The 14743-nt window shown below is 37.4% G+C and overlaps 1 protein-coding gene across 3 annotated transcripts in view; it reads left to right on the top strand.

Moving 5' to 3' along the window:
• Nucleotides 1-14743, top strand: part of LOC111158434 (atlastin GTPase 2) — a 58515-nt gene that overhangs the window by 21274 nt on the left and 22498 nt on the right. For all 3 annotated transcript variants that reach the window (XM_022520449.1, XM_022520450.1, XM_022520451.1), the window contains exon 2: nt 3622-3866. In XM_022520449.1, the coding sequence (XP_022376157.1) occupies nt 3622-3866 (245 nt within the window). The remainder of the gene's footprint in view (nt 1-3621; nt 3867-14743) is intronic.

Below are 14743 nucleotides of genomic sequence, written 5' to 3'. Positions count from 1 at the left end.
TAAAAAGATTTCCAATTTAGGTAATCACTGTATGTTAAGGTTTACAAGTAGTCTAATGAAATGTACATTACAATTATTCAGTTGCTTGTATCAGTGATGAATGAAGTATACTTTATTTGTGGTTAGTACACATTTGGTAGAGAAATCATGATGGGGGAGTAAACTTAGTGAACCATGTCATTGTGCTTCATTATACCTTTGAAATGTGTTTGGGGCACTTCACTTCAGAAGTCTGTAGACTAGAAATGTGTAGATATCTGCTGCCTGTATATCTTAGGTACCTATCTTTATCCATGCTAATCAAAACTGGCTACATGGTAACTGTAGTCAACTAACCTAGGTGAAATTTCAAGTTAATAAAAATTTCCTGCCAAGTGGTTTGTCTGTTTTATTTTTCAGAGACTAATGCTTTTATATAGGAACAGGACTATTTGTTCATTTTTAACAAAATCTGCAATCCAAATTTGGTCATGATGATATTTTAGCATACTTTATTCATTTTAGGTTCTTTTAAATTAGTGTATTACTTGGCAGAACTTCATACTTCTAATTGTAATTTTGTAATAAATATACTATTGAGTTGCTGGAAGTATTTTCCCAAACTAGTTATGTGATTGTCACATTTGCCCATAAAATACTTAGGGGCAGGTATAAAACTCCTGAGTAAAATGTGTAAATTTCATCCAATCAAGAAGTATTTATTAAGCACCTGCTAGGTGCCAAGCACTGTTCTGGGTGATGGGAGACAGAGTGGTCAGCAGGGTGCTTGGGATCCTTATTCTTGTGGTACATATATTTTATGGAGGGAGAGATACAATGTAGTACACATGTAAACAAATGAAAAAGGGTTATTTTAGATACTGAGAAAGACTGGGGGGGGGAACCCCCTGTTTTGTTAAAGTGATGTGGAGGGGTCTAATTTAGACTGAGTAGTCAAGGAAGACCACATTTAAGAGATAATACTTGAGGGTGCCTAGGTGGCTCAGTGGGTTAAGTCTCTGCCTTCGGCTCAGGTCATGATCTCAGGGTCCTAGGATTGAGCCCCGCATTGGGCTCTCTGCTCAGTGGGGAGCCTGCTTCCCCCCTCTCTCTGCCTGCCTCTCTGCCTGCTTGTGACCTCTCTCTCTGTCAAATAAATAAAGTCTTAAAAAAAAGGGGGTAATACTTGAGCTGAGATCTCAATGATGGAGAATTAAGCCCCCTGAATTTCTAGGGACAGAGCGTTCTAGACAGGAGAAAACAAAACAAAGATTCTAAGGTGGGAAACAGGTTTGGCCTGTTCAAGGAACAGCTGGAGGACTAGACTGTAGGACTAGACTGTAGGAGCCAGATCACACAGGACTGTGGAGGTGATGGTAAGGAAGTTAGAGTTTGTTTTGTTTTTTTCCTCTCTCTTTTCTGGTTACAGTAGGAAGCTAATTGAAGGTTTTGAAGAGAGGATCGATAGTCTAGAGGGGGGAACATACAATAAATAAGTACTTATATAAATATTCAAATGATGGGTGGATAAAGATTGGGGGAGGATAGGAGGACTAAACTTGGTTAGGAGCCTCAGGAAAGATATTCCTGAGGAAATGTTGTTTAAACTGAGACCTAAAGAATAAGCATGATGGGCAGTGATGTGGAAAAGAATGTTCTAGACAGAGGAATATCATGAGTGAAATATTAGTCTAGAAAGAGCTTTAATAGCATAAGGATCTGAAAAAAGGCTAGCATGTCTTTTTGTAGCTTACAGAGGTGAGAGTAGCACCAAATGAGGGAGGAGAGATTTGGCAGTGAGTGTAGGATTTTATAAGACGTGTAGGATTTTGGTTGTTAATCCTCTGTAACAGTGATCTTAAGGAGAGTAATTTAATCACACTCATATTTACCTGTATTATTTAGTTGCTACTTTGTGGAATTTAGACTGGATTAGAGGAGGGGGCAAAAGGGGATGCCAGTTAGGTACTGCTCTATATTTGTGTGCCGTTGAAACTGGAAGTGATAGTATCTTCTTTAATTAAATATTGATTGCTTTTACTTTCAAAGATTCTCCTTTGAAATCGCTTGCTCTTTATATCATCACTGCAGCACATTTTGAAATAGTGTTGCTGCTTTTGCTTTGTACAGCAAAAGGGGCCTTGTGACATGGAAGTAAAGGCTCTTAGCTTTTGCAAATCAAGTAAGCTAGGTATTTCTTTCTGTAAGGAGAAAAAAGTCCATTGATGTAGATAAATAATCTTTAAGAATAGTGGTTAGTTGGATAAGGTGTTCTTGGATTGTTGGCTAATAATGTTCCACTCCTCAGTAGACTGTTTCCTGGAAGAGAAGGGACTGTCATTGCATTGAACACAATAGATACTGTATGTCTCCATAGATTGGAAAGGGGCATTTAGTAGACAGGTTCAAGGGGAGAGTCTTCTAAAAAACGTTGATGTGGGAAAGGGTAATAAATACGGTCCCCAGGAGTAAGTTGTTACTGTGTGGGATCAGGCCATTGATAGGGAAGAAAGCCGGACAAGGGGTATAGACTCTGAAACCAGCTATTAGGTGTTTTTGTTTTGTTTTTAAAAGAGCAGAAACCTACACTTGAGGAACTTGTCTCTGCTGTTTCATGTTTTATAGTTATTTCTTAATTACTATTGAGTAAAGTTCTTCTGCAAAGGTTACCTTCTTTTAGTGTCCTAGGTAAACAAAGGAAGAGTTTATATAGCTGTTTTGGGGAATTACATGATTTTTGGAAGTGGTAGCTGTGGCCTTTGGTGAAAAAGAGCCCAGAAGCCAATGAAACTGTAGGATATAACTCTGTACCTCACTGACTCTTCTTCTTGTGTTTTCCATTAAAATATTAATCCTGGGCTTTGCTTTAATAAGGGAAGTGCGCTGTTATATTACTCTTACTAAATTGGGACTTGTTAGCTTTACTGGATGTGTGAGTTTTAGAAACTTCTTAGGACCTTATGGCTTAGCTTAGCCATTTAAGTTTAACAGCAAACAATGTTTACATTTCCTGTTTTAATCTTTGTAATTTAATTTCCAGGTGGTGCCCACAGGGAAAATTGGGTTCTGAGTTATCGGGTAAAATCGATCCCCCCAACCTCCTTTTACACAGATCACAAATCAGTTTCTGTGTGCATACAGTAGCAGAAGTTGTTTATGGAATAGTGCGTGCTCCAGAAATAGCTACTGTTCACGTTTAGCTGTTAAGACTTAATAGTAGAGGCTGTATTCAGTATTGCTGCTTATCTGTATATGTAGTGGGAAATCTTAGCAATATTCTTTTTTTTTCTTAAGATTTTATTTATCTATTTGGCAGAGAGAGAGATCACAAGTAGGCAGAGAGAGAGGCGGAAGCAGACTCCCTGCTGAGCAGAGAGCCCCATGCGGGGCTTGATCCTAGGACCCTGAGATCCATGACCTGAGCTGAAGGCAGAGGCTTAACCCACTGAGCCACCCAGGCGCCCCTCTTAGCAATATTCTTGATCCTGTTATAGAGGGAATGAGAAATCCAATATGACTTGACCATCACTTTTTATATGGAATAAAAGGGAAGTTATTTGAAATTTTGTTTAGTTTTGATGCTTTAGGAGAAGTTTGTAATGCAGGAATTCAAGTAACCTCTTTCTCTTGTTTTAATTCTAGGTGAGAATTATGAAGATGATGACCTAGTAAACTCTGATGAGGTTATGAAGAAACCATGTCCAGTGCAGATTGTTCTTGCTCATGAAGATGACCATAACTTTGAGCTCGATGAAGAAGCTTTGGAGCAGATATTGCTACAGGAGCACATACGAGATCTTAACATAGTAGTGGTATCCGTGGCAGGAGCTTTTCGTAAAGGGAAATCATTTCTACTGGACTTCATGCTTAGATATATGTATAACAAGGTGAATAGTGTCTTTTAAATTGAACCCAGTTAAAAACAACCAACCTTGTTTAAAGATCATAGACAAAAAACAGTGAGAGCTGTGTCTTTATTTTTATACAAAAATCCAGTTCTTGCTAAGACTTCTCATTAAGACACAGTAATCTAAGTTTGTTTGAGTTTTGATTCTTCCTCATCTCCATATTTGATGCATATGACTGAGCATCTGCTGTAGAGACATTGTTGCTCTGACCTGCACTGTCTTAAGTATACCCCAAAGTCTCTGATGTACTGCTCATTTCTCCCTTTTTGTTATTTCTTCACACCTTCCCCTTCTTGATCACCTTCCCAACAATGTGTGAAGTAGGCTGATAGAAACTTTTGTAAAAGTACACCTGTGCTCTTCAGATAAGTCAGCTTCAGTCACTATTACATTTTGAAATAAAGTCCAGTTCCTTAGTGTGGCTTCCAGAGCTTTTCATGATATCTGAGCTGTGTCAGGTATACTGTAGTTTTTGCAGTTCCTCAAGTGTTTCATGTTAATTCTCAAATGTTTGTGTATTCTTGGCTAAGCTTTGTATAGCAGGCCTTCCTTTTTTTTTTTTTTTAAGTAGACTCTGTGCCCAACATGGGGCTTGAACTCACAACCCTGAGATCAAGAGTTGCATGTTCTAGGACTGATCCAGCAGGTTGCCCTGAGGCCTTCTCTGATTTTTTTTTTTTTAAAGATTTTATTTATTTATTTATTTATTTATTTATTTAATTTTTAAAAAAGATTTTATTTATTAATTTGACAGAGATCAGAAGTAGGCAGAGAGGCAGGCAGAGAGAGAGAGAGGAGGAAGCAGGCTCCCCACAGAGCAGAGAGCCCGATGAGGGGCTTGATCCCAGGACCCTGGGATCATGACCTGAGCCGAAGGCAGAGGCTCTAACCCACTGAGCCACCCAGGTGCCCCAAAAGATTTTATTTATTTATTTGACAGCGATCACAAGTAGGCAGAGAGGCAGGCAGAGAGAGGAGGAAGCAGGCTCCCTGCGGAGCAGAGAGTCCGACGCGGGGCTCGATCCCAGGACCCTGAGATCATGACCCGAGCCGAAAGCAGAGGCTTTAACCCACTGAGCCACTCAGGTGCCCCGCCTTCTCTGATTTTTAAGACTATGTTATATCCAACTTTCATGGCACAAGTTATTTGTTTCATTGATAGTGCTTTAGTTACTTATTTTTCCTGGCCAGTTTAATCTCTGTCAGGAGGGAGTCTTACCTTAATTACCACATCTCCCTCACCTAACACATTAATTGGCCCATAATAAGCATTTATTTTCTGTTTTGACCAATGACTCTCCCTTTCTCCACAGACTTTTCACTTTTTAATGGTACTAAGCAATTGTCATTTCCTTCTCCCTCCCTGATTTTGGCTTTCTCCCTTGAAGAAAAAAAAACAAAATAATTTCACTTGAATCAGAGTGTTCTTCTAACAGTTGAGAGTTGGGTTGAGGGGGTGAGAATTTGATAGGGACAAAGAAGGAGGAATTGGAAATTTGGAATGGAATACTTAGGAGGAAGAACTTTCTACAGGGGGCGTTTGACATTCAGAAACTACATGAAGATGCTAGAAATAACACTGACAGAATTATGTAATTATCTAAACACATGTCAGGGTGCTCACCTTTACGAGTTCTATATCAGTCTGTAACTGGGTGTGCATCTGCCCTAAGGTAAGTAACACGGTAAACATTCCTAGTTGATTTTCCGGGAAGCTTTTCAGTAAATTGTTGTCATAGGATTTGCCTCAGACACAGTCAGGTATGCCTCAGTATCAAGAATGTAGTTCAAATTAAATAACACTGTTGTGCATGTTTAGCAAGTTGAGAAAGATTCAGTATTTCATCCATTTAGACTTGATTATTTCTCACAGTTTTACATCTGAAATAGAAAAATGAATTAATAGTGACATACTCTTTTTTTAAAAAAGTGTCCATTTAAAGATGATAATTGAGGTTCTAACTCCTTAAATTAGCTTGTGTATATTGTGTGTGTGTGTGTGTGTGTGTGTGTGTGTGTGTGTGTGTGTATCTGATCTGTTTAGTGCAAATGTATTTAATTCCAAGTGGGTCATAGACAAATGTTCAAGGGAAGAAAGTGTAAATCACTTGCCTAGCAGTGACAGATAAATTTCACCTCAGGTGCCATTTCTGAATCCCATCTCTGATCTATTAGTAGTGGTTGTTCAGAGGGGGCGTAGCAGCCCACACAGTGTCATGTTTTTGCAGTCTCTGAAATAATGCTTTCCCTTTTCCTGGAGGAGACACTGGAGCTACAGGAAGGTTATGAGGGCCTGAGTGAGGTTATATACCTAGTTAGTGGCCTCTAAGCTGAAATGTCATTACTAATTTTCATTGATAAGGTTTCCATATAGAATTTCTGGTATAAATAATATTCTGTTAATTAAAAATGACATTAAACATTGTCTGATTTTTGGGATAGCATGCCTCTACTTACACTGATTCAGTGGTGGGTCATGCTTTTCCTCGGAGAATGAAAGTAAAGAAGGAGAAGTCACAATGATTAGTTTTGAATTTATTTCATGAACCATATCTGCCTGCAAAGGTGGAATGCCAGCTGAAGAAGGTAGGAGATGAGTAGTGGCTTACACTGACTTTGTATGTCCTCTTTATTGACCTGAGTCAATTTATGTAAGGGTGCAGTTCACTAAAGGAGCTAAATATAAATATTTTATTTCATGATTTAGAAATAGATGACTGTTTTTTCATTCTGAGTAGCTAATAAAGTAATAATACAAGTTTAAATGTGAGCTCGTTTCTTTTGGACAAAAATGAAAACTTCGGTATTTAAGTTCTTAAAACTAAGAATATTCTGAGGTGTTTACCAAACATTTCCAAATTTTAGGGGAAATTCCGATTTTTAGTTCTCACTCTTGTGAAGTAAATAGCTTCTTAGTGTTTTTTTGTTTGTTTGTTTTTTTGAGCTGCCACTTGTATATTGAAAATATATTTTCAAAAGTATAGGAGGAAAGAAGTTAGTCGTCTTTTGTAAACTTAAGAGGTGAACTAAACATTTTTCTAGAATAAAATCTCCTCGTGTATTGGAATTGATCAATTAGTATAGTTAAACTTTTACCATGAAATAGAAGATATGAGAGGGTCACTAAAATTCCTAATTCTTGAATTCATAATGTGGGAAGCATTTTGAACTTAGACGGATATCACTTAATGACATTTGCTATGAATGCCATATATGCGGAATACCACAGAGATTCAGTTATTCAGTGAACCTAATAATTTGTAAGTAGAATATTTATCACTTGTAAAAGTCATTCTCAAAAAGCTACAAATGAAATAATTATAAAAATTTATGTGAGAACTATCAGGTCTAGTATGTCAGTATTTATTTATTTAAAAAATTTTATTTATTTGATAGAGATCACAAGTAGAGAGGCAGGTGGCAGGCTCCCCGCTGAGCAGAGAGCCTGACTTGGGTCTCGATCCCAGGTCCCCCGAGATCATGATCCGACCCGAAGGCAGAGGCTTAACCCCCCACTGAGCCACCCAGGCCCCCCTAGTATGTCAGTATTTAAAAAAACCATGATTTTGTTTATAGAAGTAGGGAGTTACACAAGAGAAGATGAAAATCTGTAATGAGAGACAAAATAGGTGGTAATGGTGGGAGAGAGGATGACTTCTCCTTGCTAATTAAATGGATATACTCTCAAGTATTTTATACCTTTCCCTTTCTAATGCTGATTTGGTTGTTGGGGGAATAGTTCAGGTAAATATATATATATATATTTTTTCCTGAAGTATAATTTATATACAGGGAAGTACCCAGATCGTAAGTGTATAGCTTGCTGAAATTTTACATACACACACACCCCCACCCACCCACCCACCCATATTACCACTACCCAGATGAGGATACAGAACCTTACCCTCCACTTGTTATATCCCTTCCATTTAATATTTACCCCCCAGCTCATATCTACCCCTGAACTGTCATACCAAAGACTGGTTTTGCCTGTTTTTGAACTTTACATGAATGAAATCATCCCATAAGAGTTTGTGTTTTGTTATTTTTTTAAAAATTTTTTTTTAATTAAAAAAAAATTTTTTTTTTAAAAGATTTTATTTATTTATTTGTCAGAGAGAGAGAGAGAGAGAGAGCGTGAGAGCAAGCACAGGCAGAGTGGCAGGAAGAGTCAGAGGGAGAAGTAGGCTCCCTGCGGAGCAAGGAGCCCGATGTGGGACTCGATCCCAGGACGCTGGGATCATGACCTGAGCCGAAGGCAGCTGCAGATGCCACCCAGGCATCCCGTGTTTTGTTATTTCTGATCAAAAGTTACCATGTAAAAGTAATTTCAGTTTCAGGAATCCGTTTAGGAAGGTCACAACTTAATTTAGAATTAAATTATGTCTGTAAAACTTAATACTTGGGACATATTAAACATTAAGCAATGGTGAGAGCTGTTACTGAACTCTTCTGGATAGAATTTTAATTGTGTATAGGGTTGTTTGCAGTTTTATATCATTCTCTATATCATTCTCTATTTTTTAAGAAACATTATGAAGAATTTTTAACACATGTAAAAGTAGATAATAGTATAATGAGTGCTCATGTATTTACAGTTATCAACTCAATCTCATTTTATCTAAACCCCAACTCATTCCATACCTTACGTGTTGTTTTGAAGTATGTCTAGATACGTAATTTCATTTGTCAATATTTCAGTATATATCTTTTTAAAGATAAGGGGCATTTTGGACATTACAGTAATATCATACATAAAAGCAAATCCCTTAATATAAGGGATCTGCTTTCCAGTTTACTCAGATGTTTTAATTTTTAAATTTTTTTAATGATTTTTTTTTTAAGATTTTATTTATTTATTTGACAGACAGAGATCACAAGTAGGCAGAGAGGCAGGCAGAGAGAGAGAGGAGGAAGCAGGCTCCCTGCCGAGCAGAGAGCCCGATGTGGGGCTTGATCCCAGGACTCTGGGATCATGACCTGAGCCGAAGGCAGAGGCTTTAACCCACTGAGCCACCCAGGCGCCCCTAATTTTTAAATTTTTAACAGTTTGTTTTGAGTCAAGATTGAACCAAATGAGGTCCACATTGTGATTGGTGGCCTTTAAAGTGTTTTTAAACTCTTTTTAGGCTTCCCTCCATCTCTTTATTCTTGGCAGTTAATTTGTTGAAGAACCTGGTTGTTGGTCTTACAGAGTTTCCCTAGTCTGGATTTGCTCATTTTTATTCCATTGGTATACTTTACATGTTCCTTTGTCCTATGAGTGTTAAAGCTGAGGACTTGATCAGACTCAGGTTTGACTTTTTGGTAAGAGCAGCTCATAGATGATGTATTCTTCCAAGAGGAAGTATAGATTATCTCTTAAGATATCAGTTTTTGAATTATTACCGAATTCTAGGTATTCTGATTACTGAGTATTTAATAGGTACTATCTCACTCAGTATTCACATTAACCTGATGCGGTCTTTTAGTATTTCAGCTTGATGGTTGTAGAAACGAGGCACAAAGGACATACAAGGCAAGGGTAAGATCCAAACCAGGCAGTTTGATTCCAAAGTCTTTATTCTTAAAACCACTATATAAAATGATGTTGGGTCCCTTTCCATACCTACACTGAACTGTTCTTTTATAAATGGTCACTTTTCAGTGTTTACTTCAGTAGTTGAGACAAACTGACAGAAGTGCATGCCTGCCAACTTGTTTTGCTCCCCACTGGTATCTATGCTTAATGAGTAGAGTTTTGACTCCACTTATAGCATAATTACCAAAGGCATTTTCAGGGAAACTGTATGTAGTTTTTATTTTTTACTATTTAAAGAGTTGTTCCCTGAATGGCTTCCAGAGATCAGTAATAAGAACTATCTTTAAGGATCATATGTGCTGCTGCATATAATTTGCCAAAAGCACAAATACCTCTAACTTGGCCATATCAGATGTTGAACTTGATTTCACCTTTTTTTCCTAAGGCTAACAATGTCTGAGATGTGAGACTCGTGGGAGATGTGTGAGTGCATGGAGAAAAATTTGGTTTGTTTCATGTTCTTTTCTAAGAAGGAAATGTATTTAGAGGGGCACCTGGGTGGCTCAGTTGTTAAGTGGCTGCCTTTGGCTCAGGTCATGATCCCAGGGTCCTGGGATTGAGCCCTGCGTCAGGCTCCCTGCTCTGCGGGAAGCCTGCTCCTCTCTCTCCCACTCCCCCTGGCTTGTATTCCCTCTCTCACTGTCTCTCTCTCTGTCAAATAAAATCTTCAAAAAAAAAAAAAATGTATTTAGAGGAAGAACAATATTTTAAAAAAATTCTTCCTAGGGTTATATTATTATTATTATTATTTTTTTTTTTTTTTGTGGTGTAACTTACATACAACAGAGTGCATAAACCTTAGTATAGCCAGTGAATTTTTATGTACCTATACTTATGTAACCACTGCCATTTGGATCAAGAAAGAGAACACTACCAGCATTCTAGAATGCTGTCTCCTTTTGCCAGGTATTACTATCTTTAACATTGAGAGTCCGACAACCATCTTGACTTACATCACCGTAGATTAGTTTTATCGACTCTTGAACTTCACATAAATGTAATCATAAAGTATGCACTCTTGTGTCTGGTTTCGTTCATTCAACATTGAATCCAAGAGATTTTTCCATGTTATTAATGCATCAGTAATTGTTGTTTGTTATTGCTGAGTGGTGTTGCATTGGATGAAGATACCACAATTCACTCCTTTTGATAGACATATGGATTATTTATAATTTTTGTCTGTTATGAATAAAGCTACCATGAACTTTCTTGTACAGGTCTTGGCAACATAAATACTTACTTCTGTTGGATATATTCCCAGGAGTAGAGATGGTAGGTCCATAATGCTCATTTAACAGTAGTAGGGACTGCCAAAATTTTTTCCAAATTGGCTTTACCAATTTGTACTTCCATGAGCAATGTAAGAGATTTACATTCTTTATACATCTGATGAACAGTATGGTCAGTCTTCTTACTTTTAGCTCTTCTGATAGGTATGCATTTTCTAAGTTTTAAGCCATCATCTTACTCTATATAGGTTCATGCTTATAAAACTGTTGTCACATTTAATGTAGAAATTTAGCCCATTCATTTAATTATTACTTTAACCGAATAAGCTTTTGTGTATTTCACTTAATGCAAGTGAAACAGTATATGCAAGAAGCCAGCAAAATTCGATCAGAATTTCAAAAAGGAAAATAAACATTGATGGGCTTATTTTTATCCCTGAATATATGCTGAGGGGTTGGGTATAGAGGTTATGTGATCTGTGAACTTTTTTTTTTTCATTAACACACTGACTTTTTTATCCTCCTAGATTTTGATTTCTGGGTTGAAACTAATCTTCGTTCTCTCATATGCAGGTTTAAAATTAGTATGAGTAATTGCAGTTAGAAAAACTTCACCAAATGTTGCCAAAGCTAGAGGAATCGGAAGCAGAGGCGATGGAGGAGTCTACAATATATTGTTCAAAGTACTTACAGCAGTCTTTTGGGAGAGACTTTCTGGTTGCATTCCTGAATCTGTTCCCTGAAAAATGTGCTGTCATTTGTAGTCTTCGAAAACACCTCTCTAACTTTAAGCCCTGAATGTATGTACTGCCTGTTGTGTGTATTATCATCAAAATTAGGGTACCTATATCGTAATATATTTGGACTTGGGAGAACATAAATTATTTGTTTCAACAGATCTTTTTCCATTCCGAAGTCTGTGTTCCTTTTAAGTTAAAATTTACTATTTCTAAAGTGCTTGATTTCATTTAGGTCATTTATTGAAGGATATCTTAAATAATAGACTGTTATTGTAAATACTGATTACTCAAACACAGCTTTAAGATATTTAGGGAGTTAAACAGTCTTGTGTAATTTAAGTTCCTTTTGTATTAATATTAACTGTTTTTGAAGAATACTTTTTTTTTTTTAAAGATTTTATTTATTTGACACACAGAGATCACAAGTAGGCAGAGAGGCAGGCAGAGAGAGAGGGGAAGCAGGCTCCCCGCCAAGCAGAGAGCCCGATGTGGGGCTCGATCCCAGGACCCTGAGATCATGACCTGAGCTGAAGGCAGAGGCTTTAACCTACTGAGCCACCCAGGCACCCCTGAAGAATACTTTTTTTTAAAAAAAAGATTATTTATTTGACAGAGATTACAAATAGGCAGAGCAGCAGGCAGAGATAGAGGGGAAAGCAGGCTCCCTGCTGAGCAGAGACACTGATGAGGGGCTTGATCCAGGACCCTGAGATCATGTCCTGAGCCGAAGGCAGAGGGTTAACTCACTGAGCCACCCAGGTGCCCCTGAAGAATACTTTTTAAGAATACTTTTTGAAGTCATTAACTCCCTGCTTCTTTCCCTCATTTTCCCAAACAATTTTGTGTTGAACTTAGGCAATGTCTTGTTCTCACTGTGAAACATTATTTTCTTACACATATTTTTAAGTAGCCAATAGGATGCATTTTGTATAGACACTTCGGTAATGCTTACCATAATCCTTTCATCAGAAAGCAAGTTTAGGGGCACCCGAATGGTTCAGTTGGTTAAACGGCCGCTCTTGATTTTGGCTGGGGATCATGGTCTCAGGGTCCTGGGATTGAGCCCAGTGTTGTTCTGTGCGCTCAGTGGAGCATCTGCTTGAGGATTTTCTCTCTCCCTTTCTCTTCCCCTCCTGCGCTCTTGTACACTCGCTCGCTCTCTTAAGGAAAGAAATCTTCAAAAAAAAAAAAGCAAGATTAGGGTTTTCTGGCTGGCTTAGTAGAACATGAGACTCTTTGATCTTGAGGTTGAAAGTTTGAGTCCCATATTGGGTATAGAGATTATTTAAAAATGAAATCTTTTAAAAAATGTTCCAGCCATAGGATTTATGACACATTGCACTAGTACATGGAAATACAGCAGCACCTCCAGTGGACATTCCTTTTCTTCCTAGACTTCTGTAGTAGTTTGATGGATTTTGTATGACAGGGAGTCTTTGTTAAGCTTGTATACTAAGTGTATTTGATTTTTGGTTTTTCTTTTATCAGCTTTATTGAGATAAAATTCACATACCATATAATACATGCACTTAAACTGCACAGTTTCATAGTCTTTCGTATGTTACAGAGTTGTACAACTATCATCACAATCAATTTTCGAACATTTTTATCACCTCAGAATGAGAAAAATGAAGTCCTGTACCCTTTAACGATAACTTCTCCTTCCCCAACCCCAAATCTCTGGCCCTAAGGAACTATCAATTTGTTTTCTGTCTCTATACATTTGCCTATTCTGGACATACACATAAATGGAATCATACCATATATGGTCTTTTGGTGACTGATTTCTTTCACTTAGCATAATTTCTTTTTTTTTTTTTTTTTTTTTTAAGATTTATTTAAGAGAGAGGATGAGTGGGGATTGAGGGGCAGAAGGAGAGGGAGAAGCAGACTCTCCACTGAGCAGGGAGCCTGACACTGGACTTGATCCCAGGATCAAGATCATGACAGAGCCCAAGGCAAATGCTTAACCAACTGAGCCACCCACGTGCCCCCAGCGTAATGTTTCAAAGGTTCATTTATGTTGTAGCATTGTGGTGCTTCATTCCTTTTTAAGACTGATTAATATTTAATTGTATAGACATAGATTTTATTTATCCATTTTATCAGTTAATGGACATATGGGTTTCCACCTTTTGGGTTACAACTAATGCTGTGATTATATGAATATTAATACAACCTTTCACTAATTATTATATATGAGTATATAATAATAATAGAAATAGGTAAGGATCTAGCTTCAGTTCTTTTGTATGTGCCTATCCAGTTGTCTAAGCCCCATTTATTAGAAAGGCTATTCTTTCTTCCATTGAATGTCTTGGCACATTTTGTTGAAAATTAGTTGATAATAGACATGTGAATTTATTTCTGGACTCTCAGTTTTATTTCATTGGTCTATATATCCTTTTTTTTTTTTTTTTTTAAAGATTTTATTTATTTATTTGACAGAAATCACGAGTAGGCAGAGAGGCAGGCAGAGAGGGAGAGAGGAGGAAGCAGGCCCACCGCTGAGCAGAGAGCCCAATGTGGGGCTCGATCCCAGGACCCTGAGATCATGACCTGAGCTGAAGGCAGAGGCTTTAAACCCCTGAGCCACCCAGGCGCCCCTATATATCTATTCTTAATGCCAGGACCAGACTGTCTTGATCACTGTTGGTCTTTAGTAAGTTTTCAAATGAAGAAGTGAGAGTCCTCTTATTTTGTTTTTTTAAGGTTGTCTATTCTAAAAATATAATAAGGGAAGGTGATCTATTCTAAGTCCCTTGCAATTCCATATGAATTTTAGACTTAGCCTGTCATTTTCTATGGGAGGTTAGCTGGAAGTCTGTTGGTAATTGGGTTGACTATGAAAGATCAGCTCGAGTATTGCCGTCTTAATATAAAATGTTCCAATTCATAAACATGGGATGTTTTTCTATTATGTATTTACTTGCTTTTAAAATATTTTTCCATTTATTTAGATCTTCCTTAATTTCTATCAGAAATGTTTTATGGTTTGCGTATATGTTTTACTTTTGTTATATGGTTTGCATAGTATGTTTTACTTTTGTTAAATTTACTCCTTTTTTAGTGCTATTATGGTACATATGGAATTGTTTTCATAATCTCTTTCAGATCATTCATTGCAGGCTACAGAAGTACAATTGATTTTTGTGTATTGATCTTGTGTCCTGCAACCTTGCTCAATTCCTTCATTAGTTCCAATAGTTTTTTAGTGTACTCTTTAAAGTTTTCTATATACCAGATCATGTCATCTGTAAGTAGAGATAGTTTTACTTCTTCCTTCCCAGTCTAAGTACCTCTTAC

This window comes from Enhydra lutris, unplaced genomic scaffold (genome assembly GCF_002288905.1).
Source record: "Enhydra lutris kenyoni isolate GAN:26980312 unplaced genomic scaffold, ASM228890v2 scaffoldscaffold59, whole genome shotgun sequence".
NCBI lineage: Eukaryota > Metazoa > Chordata > Mammalia > Carnivora > Mustelidae > Enhydra > Enhydra lutris.
Note: the sequence above shows the minus strand (reverse complement) of the source record. Positions and strands in the feature narration are given on the sequence as shown.